Raw genomic sequence first — 9,789 nt, 5'->3', positions numbered from 1 at the left:
TTTATCCTATTTGATTTTCAGTTGCTTGGGGACAAGCAACAATTTAAGTTTGGTGTTGTGATGAGCGGATAATTTATACGCTTTTTGACATTGTTTTTAGTATGTTTTTAGTAGGATCTAGTTACTTTTAGGGATGTTTTCATTAGTTTTTATGTTAAATTCACATTTCTGGACTTTACTATGAGTTTGTGTGTTTTTCTGTGATTTCAGGTATTTTCTGGCTGAAATTGAGGGACTTGAGCAAAAATCAGATTCAGAGGTTGAAGAAGGACTGCTGATGCTGTTGGATTATTACCTCCCTGCACTCAAAGTGGATTTTCTGGAGCTACAGAACTCGAAATGGCACGCTTCCAATTGCGTTGGAGAGTAGACATCCAGGGCTTTCCAGAAATATATAATAGTCCATACTTTGGCCAAGAATAGGCGACGTAAACTGGCGTTTAACGCTAGCTTTCTACCTAAATCTGGCGTCCAGCGCCAGAAAAGGATCCAAAACCAGAGTTGAACGCCCAAACTGGCACAAATGCTGGCGTTCAACTCCAAGAAGGACCTCTACACATGCAACACTCAAGATCAGCCCAAGCACACACCAAGTGGGCCCCGGAAGTGGATTTATGCATCAATTACTTACTCATGTAAACCCTAGTAGCTAGTTTATTATAAATAGGACCTTTTACTATTGTATTAGACATCTTTTGAACCATCTTTGAATCTTGAGAATCTTTGGACGCCTGGTTCTTAGATCAGAGGGGCTGGCCATTCGGCCATGCCTAGACCTTTCACTTATGTATTTTTAACGGTAGAGTTTCTACACTCCATAGATTAAGGTGTGGAGATCTGATGTTCCTCAAAGATTAATGCAAAGTACTACTGTTTTCTATTCAATTCATCTTACTTCGCTTCTAAGATATTCATTCGTACTTCAATCTGAATGAGATGAACGTGACAATCATCATCATTCCCTATGAATGCGTGCCTGACAACCACTTCCGTTCTACCTTCGACTGAATGAATATCTCTTAGATCTCTTAATCAGAATCTTCGTGGCGTAAGCTAGAATGATGGCGGCATTCAAGAGAATCCGGAAAGTCTAAACTTTGTCTGTGGTATTCCGAGTAGGATTCAATGAATGAATGACTGTGACGAGCTCCAAACTCGCGATTGCGGGGCGTTAGTGACAGACGCAAAAGGATAGTAAATCCTATTCTAGCATGATCGAGAACCGACAGATGAATCGCCGTACCGTGACAGGGTGCGTTGACCATTTTCACTGAGAGGATAAGATGAAGCCATTGACAAGGGTAATGCCTCCAGACGATTAGCCGTGCCGTGACAGGGCATTGGATCATTTTCCCGAGAGATGACCGAAAGTAGCCATTGACAGTGGTGATGTATCACATAAAGCCAGCCATGGAAAGGAGTAAGACTGATTGGATGAAGATAGCAGGAAAGCAGAGGTTCAGAGGAACGAAAGCATCTCCATTCACTTATCTGAAATTCTCACCAATGAATTACATAAGTATTTCTATCCATATTCTATTAATTATTATTCGATAACACCATTATCAATTTATATCTGCCTAACTGAGATTTGCAAGGTGACCATAGCTTGCTTCATACCAACAATCTCCGTGGGATTCGACCCTTACTCACGTAAGGTATTACTTGGACGACCCAGTGCACTTACTGGTCAGTTACACGGGGTTGTGAACCGTGATTTTGGCATCATGTTTTTGGCGCCATTTCCAGGGAAAGAAAGATCAATGAACTTTACATAATTAAAGTGTAATCACGATTCCGCGTACCACGCACCCATCAGAATGAGTTTACAAGCCTGTGCCTACATACAGTGTGGTGCGTACGCACCCGTCAGGAATGACAGTTAGATCTGTGCTTAGGCACAGTTATGTTCGTGGGCACACACCCTGTTTTCTTTAAAAAAAACTCTATTTTTGACTGTTTAGCCTTCTTGACAAGCTTGTAAACACATGTAATCCCTAAATTAAGTCTAATAACTTGTTTTTAAGCTTTGGATAGAGCATGACTAAGTCCAATGAATTAAATTGAATTATTTCTAGATAAATGCTTTGTTAAACCAGATGACATAGTTGCGGGGGATGGTGGTTTGTGCCACCTACGATGAGGACGGTGGTGTTATCCCATTAACGAGGTAATGGAATTTATAATTGACAAGAGATTTGGATTAATGAGCCTAAGCTTGATAAATTAACAATGAATTAGGGGTTAATGAGTTTAGTAACTTACATATGATATTGCTAAAAGATATTGATGTTGACTGTTTATGGCCTGAATGGCTGGATTGGTAAAGACAGAGGTTTGTCCTACTTGCGCATTTATGATTAATGAGGATTTTGTTTGAAAAGTATGGTAGGCACTACAGGTACTATATCCCGGAGCTAGGGGTGTGCATGGTTCAGTTTTTCCATAACCTGAACTAAAACTGCACTAAACCATTTTAAATGGTTTAGAAACTGAACCAAACTGCTTTGTCACATAAGAGATTGGTTTCTAATACAGTGTACCAGTTTAAACCAGTTCATAAAAATAAAACCAGTTTTAATTGAAAAATCCAGTTTAAATTGATTTATAGGCTAAAACTAGTTTTTACATCCTCTCTCTCTCTCTCTCTCTCTAAATCAAAAGTTGCAAGAATCATAAAATATGCACATACTAATAAACTAAAGCATTGTCTTACTTTTTGTTCAATGACAACATTCAAAACATGATTGATATAGCACTAACCTAAATGAAGTTAAAATAAACTAATTCTAATCCAACACAATTTTGGCCCATTACAATATTTTAATCATTTTATAAAGAAACAAACATGCCAACATTTGTTGCAAAATATCTCCCTACATTAAAAAATATCTCATTAATTATAGAAAACTAACAATTAGTAACAAACAAGCATAAAAAAAGGTATATTATCTTGTTCGGCTTTTTCAATCTCTTTAAAATTTTCAAGTAGTCCAAAAGGTTCATCTATTACCCAATCTTGAGTGTATACAAGAGCTTCCACCATATATGGTGTCAAGGAGCTCCGACAAGGGTCAATAATCCTTCCTCCTGTAGTGTACACACTCTCAAAAGCAACCGTAGAAACTAGTATGGCTAAAACTTCTCGAGCCATACGTGCAAGAATAGGGAATCGGGTTGAATTTTCCTTCCATCAACCCAAAATATCAAACTCTATTGACTTATTTCTAGGCTCACAATCTTCTTTCAGATATCTGTCAAGTTCAGATTTAGCATCTGAATCACGCCAGTTGATTGCAAATAAATATCCAGGATATCATCTTCATCCTCTTCATTAATCATTTCATCTTGATTACTTTGAGACTCGTCCTCTTTGCCTTGGTAGTGATTATAAAGGAAATTCAAGTAAATAGATAATTTTGACTTGAGTTCTCCTCCCTTTTTAACACCAAAGGACTCATCCAAAATCCAATTTACAAAATCTAACTTGTAACGTGGATCAAGCATAATTGCAATTAACAACAACATGTTAATGACATTTGGAGTTCCCCAATACTTATCATATTTCCTTTGCATCTTGGACGCCATTAGTCTTATGCTCAAATCAGTATTTTCACAATGCAACTTGATTTTTCTTTCGATGCTAAAGACGTCTTTCATGTATTTATTACTAGTAACATACAAACTCCCAGAAATGCGCAATGTAGTATCATAGAATATTTTCAAGAATGGTAAAATTGACTCTGTATAAGTCTAATAATCATCTATAAGCACACCATAAGATTTGTTCAGCTCATTTATGTATTTATCATCTTGCAACTCAAGCAAATCAAACGCCGCTTGAAGCTTCAATGCTGCCTCCAACATTAAATATGTCGATTTCCACCGAGTTTTTACATCCAAACAAACAAGCCCTTTATAGTTGATACTCTCTCGCTCAATGCACACTTTGAAGCTTTCACTTCTCATAGAGGTTGACTTGACATATTTCACTACATTGCGAATTCTCATAATCGAATCATCAATCTCTTTGAAGTCATTTTCACTATCAAATTCAGGATATGGGCACAACAACGCATATGAAGATAGTCTCCCTTCAAAACTAGACTATTCCATACATTTAATATCTTTTTCAAATATAAAATTGCACCATCATTAGAAGTTGCATTATCAATCGTTACAGTAAAAACTTGATGTAATTTCCAAGCATCCAAACAACTTTCAATAGCTCTATCAAGTAACTATCCTAAATTACCCTCAACCCAACAAAAATTCAATATCCTCTTTGTAACTTCCAATCATCATCAATAAAATGTGCCGTTAGAGACATATAAGTCAAATTTTGACTCGAAGTCCAAGTGTCAGTTGTAAGGCACACTTTTTGACAATGATGAGAGAGATAATTTTGTAACTTAACTTTTTCTGTATCATAAAGAGAAAGTATATCACGGGCCAATGTAGGAATTTTAAACTTACGTTGCAAGCTATGCAAGAGCCTTCGAAACACATTTCTTTCTACAAATCGGAAAGCTAGCTCTTCAGTCACAAACATTTCAGTGATGATACTTTGAGATACTGCTTGGTCAAGCTTGGTAACACTCGGTGAGGATATAAGACCACTTGTTCCCCCTTCTATCCTTTGTCTCTTGCTTTGTTTGTTATCCACGTCAAAGCATCGCTTCCAATGTTGCCGCATAGCACTTGTTTCCCCCGCATATTTTATTTGACCGTTGCAGTTTTTACATCTTGCATACTTCTCTATACCTTCGACTGGAATGAAATGTTTCCATATCTATGATCGATTCTTATGCCCAGAAAATCCACTAGGTTGAGGAGGTAATGAGGGATTAGCAAGAGGAGTAGCAAGATTTGAATGCTCTTCTCCCTCATACAATATTAATATGAGCAACAAACTTAATTGTAAATTAAGTAACTAATTAAACAAAATCAATAAATCGATTTTGCTCAATGCTTGTTCATACAAAAGACACATGTAACATCTAGTCTACTTTAATAGAAAATGGCAGTGATAAGAATCGGGATCATAAATAGGACAAGCCTAATCTTGTAGAACAAATCACGTAAACATTACAAGAAGCAAGAAACGATTGTACATCATTATTATTGGTTACACCTAATTTTAGAATTTTGAACAACGCTAGTAGTTTGAGAACTTGTAATAGTGGTAGACATAAATGTTTTCAACTAATCAAAAATCTAGACTCAATGCTAATGATTGACCGAATTCTATAACAAGTTAACAAATTTTAACTATCACATGTTCACAACTACAAAGCTCTAAAAAGGAAAATAAATAAATACATAAATAAATAAAATGGCACAAACTATGAAATAATAAATACAGTATTACATGCTAACAGGGTTACTTAGACCTGGTTTGTAAAGTCACTTATATAGGAATACATATATGACAGACATGTTTAGAACTTACCTTTTCTTTAGGAGTGCTCTTTAGAAAAATGCCTCCGAAAATTGAAAGCCGCAGGGACCAGTTTGCAAGTCATCAATGCAAGGACATTCTAGATCTCTCTAAGCTTTCACCTCATCTAGTCTACAACAACATCAACAATAAGCAAATGTAAAAGTACTAACAGTGAATGAATTAAAACGTAAATTGGTCACTATTGATGCTGAGACAAAGCAAATGCTTCATTAAGCAAAGGACTCAAAATGTAATAACCATGGATTAAGACAAGCTAATTGGCCAAGGGCATATCTGATTTAAATTTATATAATAGAAGTTATTTCACCAAGTCATTATCAATGATAGATAACTGATAAACCACTATTTTATGGTTTATATTGTGTTTAATTGTGTGGTTTTATCATGATCTTTACCCACTTATTCATATGATTAGCATGCATTTATATTTCCTTCCTAAATTTCTTACATGATTGAAAACTTGCTTCCTAGAGACTTTTGATTATGTATTTTAATTCTCCTTTATTCCATTCGATGCCGTGATCTGTGTGTTAAGTGTTTCAGGCTTTATAGGGCATAAATGAGTTGGAGATTGGAAAGGAAGCTTGCAAAAATGGAAGGAACACAAGAAATTGAGGAGCTGACCAGCGAGAAGTGACGCAGCCACATGGATCACGCGACCACACGAAAGAGAGAAAATTGCATTGACGCGGCCGCATGGCTCACACGATCGCGCGGATGGAATAGCACAAGCGACGCGGAGGCATAGACGACGTGTCCGCGTGGAGAAGCAAAATGCCGAATGACGCGTCCGCATGAATGACGCGATCGCGTGACATGCGCGATCTGCATAATCTGCAGAATCGCTGGGGGCGATTTTGGGCCCTGTTTCGACCCAGTTTTCGGCCCAAAAAAGCAAACTAGATCCAGGAAACATGCAGAGACCAACAACAACATTCATTCTAGATAGTTTTAGTTTTTCAGATCTAGTTTTCCTCTCCTCTAGGTTTTCTCTCTACACATTCATAGTTCTTAGGATTTTTAATTACTTTTTGCATTGGGATATTGAGAAGAGTTGTTACCTCATCAAGACTTCGTCATTCTAGTTCGTTTTCTTTACTTGGCTTTACTCTTCCATGTCCTTTAATTTATTTCAATCTTATTGTTGGATTATTTTAGAATTTATCAATACAAGAGTTATTTTTATTTTTAATTAATTCCTTTGAGTTTTATTTATCATGTCTTCCTTTAATTTCCTTTCCTATGTTATGAATTCCACATTCACAATGAGCGAGTAGTTCCCTAACTTGATGGGGAGTTGATTGAAAGGAACCCTTGAGTTGGAGTGCTCAAGGGAGAAATTTTAATTGGGTTTATTATTAGTTTGCTCTCTAGTCACTAACGTCAGTCCTTCCAAGTAAGCGGATTGGGACTTGTGAATAGAAACAGCATTCCAACTTGTTTGACTTTCCCTTACCTAGTAAGAGATAACTAAACAGAACAACCCCAATTATCAATTAATCTTGAAAGTACTGCAACAAGAATAGGGCTTCCAACTAATCTACTCCCAGTCAAGGCTTTTATTTAAATTACATTAATTCTCTGATTTAATTTCCTGTCATTCAACTCAAATCTTTTTGAAAACTATATGATTAATAAAATAGCACACTTTCCTGCAACTCGTTGGGAGACGACCTGGGATTCATACTCCCATTATTTTAATTTTAATTTCTGTGACACCCTTTTTAAATTGATAAGCGGATTTCTAGTTGGTTGAGGACTATACTTGCAACGCATATCTTATAACAATTCTTAACTCGCCAATTTCTGCCACGTCAATTTTTGGCGCCGTTGCCGGGGAGTTGCAATAGAGTACTAAAGTTATTAATTGGAATTTATTTATTTGCATTTTATTTTATTTTGCTACTATGAGCTGCTTGTTTCTTTCGCTAGATGACGCGTTCACTTCTTGATCCAAGCTTGCCAGTATTCGATCCTGAGATTGAAAGAACTATTTCACGAATAAGGCAAGCTCGGCATCAGTTAGTCCTCTCTGAGGGCGGATCTGAAACGTCATTTGAGGAAGAAACCAGCCCCCGTTCTACTGATTCGGTTGATTTACGTATAGGTGACATGGCAGTACCTAGGAGAGTTACTATCCAGGAGGCTGGAGCCCCTGATTTTTCAATGCAACCGTTTCAAGCGCATCATCCAGCGGTGGCTACAGACTTTGAAATAAAGACCGCACTGCTCAATTTGATGCCCAAGTTTCATGGCTTACCTGCTCAAGAGCCTATCAAGCACCTGAGAGATTTTCAAGCAGCCTGTTCTACTGTCAGGTGTGATGGTGCAGATGAAACTTCAATTTTGCTGAAAGCCTTCCTGTTTTCTCTTGAGGAAAAGGCAAGAGAGTGGTACTACACTCAACCCGATGCAACTGTATCCAATTGGGATACACTCAGAAGAGAATTTTTGGAAAATTTCTTTCCAGCTGAAGTTACTGAAAAACTGAGGAAAGATATTTCCATGATTTTCAGGATGATTCTGAAACTCTCTATGAGTACTGGGAGCACTTCAATAATCTTCTGGAAGGTTGCCCTCACCATATGATTGACAAGATAGTATTACTCGGCTACGTCACACAGGGCATGAGGCCCCAAGATAAGACCACATTGGAAAGTGCTAGCAATGGGTCTATGAAAAAGTACAAGACCACTGATGAGGCATGGCAATTGATCAGCGACTTAGCTGAATCTACTAGGAATCATAGGCAGAAATAAGGCCGTGCAAAAGCCGTTGCAGAAGTATCCTCTAGCAGAGAGACTGCTGCTTTAACTCAGAGTATCTGTGAAATGACCAACTTACTGAAGCAGATGCAATTGAATCAACAACAAGTTCAGCAAGCTCAACCTTCTCCAACACAGCAAAACCAACAGTTAGTCCCACAAAGAGTTTGCGGAATTTGTGCTGATTATAGCCATTATACTGATGAATGTCCGCAGCTCCAGCAGGAAGACAACACCGTGGCAGCCACTCATAACTTCTATGACCGCCCCAACCAAGGGTACAATCAAAGTGGCAATTACAACCATGGATGGCAGGACAATTCTAACCAGAATTGGAGGGACAACAACAGAGGAGGCAGAGATAATCAGGGAAATTAGAGGTGGAATAACAACAATAATAGGCAGCAGAACCAGTACCAGCCTTATAGAGCACCTCACCTGAGGCAATCCCAAGAACCACAGAATACCCAACAGCAAACATCTCAAACTACCTATCCTTCGTCTTCTACGAATGATGACTTACTACAATCTATTGATCGGAGACAACAAACCATAGAAAATAACATTAATGCCACTCTGAATGGTCTGAACGCTACTTTGCAAGCTCTTGTCTCCCAGATTGGATCAATGAATAACTCCAATAACCAACCTTTGAGCTCTAGTGGAATTCCCTCTCAACCGTTACCCAATCCCAAGGGTGGTATTAATGCCATCACCCTAAGGTCTGGAACCACATTGCAGGAGAGGAACCAGGTGGAGCCAAGCCCACCAGAACACACCTCAGCTGAAGAGGTAGTGGAAATAGAAGATGTTGAAGAGGAAGAAGACATACAAGACATAACTGAAAAAGAAGAAGTTTAACCACAGGAGGAAGCATCAAAAGGCACAGACACTGCAGAAGACACCACTCCTATTCCATTTCCACAACTTGCAAGGAAGCCCAGGAAGCAGCTAGTAGGCATCAACCCTCAAGTCTGTGAGCATAGAATATTTTTAGAAGAGGGAGCAAGACCTGTCCGTCAACCCCAGAGAAGACTGAACCCCACTATCCTCGAGGTTGTCAAAAAAGAAGTGACCAGACTACTAGAGGCAGACATCATCTACCCCATCTCATGGCAAAGAAGTCTGGAGTCACTACAGTGAAGAATGAGCATGGAGAGCTCATGGCAACCAGAGTTCAGAACGCCTGGAGGGTCTGCATTGACTACAGACGCCTCAACCAAGCAACCCGTAAGGATCACTATCCTCTTCCATTCATTGATCAAATGCTGGATCGCCTGTCAGGAAAATCGCATTATTGTTTTTTAGATGGTTACACAGGTTATTTCCAGATTCATATAGCCCCTGATGATCAGGAAAAGACCACTTTTACGTGTCCTTTTGGGACTTATGCTTACAAGAGAATGCCCTTTGGCTTGTGCAATGCACCAGCTACTTTCCAAAGGTGTATGATGAGTCTTTTCTCTGATATTATTGAGGACTGTATGGAAGTTTTTATGGATGATTTTAGTGTATACGGCGATTCCTTTAGCCTTTGCTTAGATGGATTATCTAGAGTAT

The 9,789-nt window shown here is 38.4% G+C and overlaps 1 protein-coding gene across 1 annotated transcript; it reads right to left on the bottom strand.

Moving 5' to 3' along the window:
- Positions 3,247–3,588, bottom strand: LOC107627392. Its single transcript, XM_016330228.1, has one exon. It carries the CDS (start codon positions 3,586–3,588, stop codon positions 3,247–3,249), a length of 342 nt encoding a protein of 113 aa, XP_016185714.1.

This window comes from Arachis ipaensis, chromosome B02 (assembly GCF_000816755.2).
Source record: "Arachis ipaensis cultivar K30076 chromosome B02, Araip1.1, whole genome shotgun sequence".
NCBI classification, from domain to species: domain Eukaryota; kingdom Viridiplantae; phylum Streptophyta; class Magnoliopsida; order Fabales; family Fabaceae; genus Arachis; species Arachis ipaensis.
Note: the sequence above shows the minus strand (reverse complement) of the source record. Positions and strands in the feature narration are given on the sequence as shown.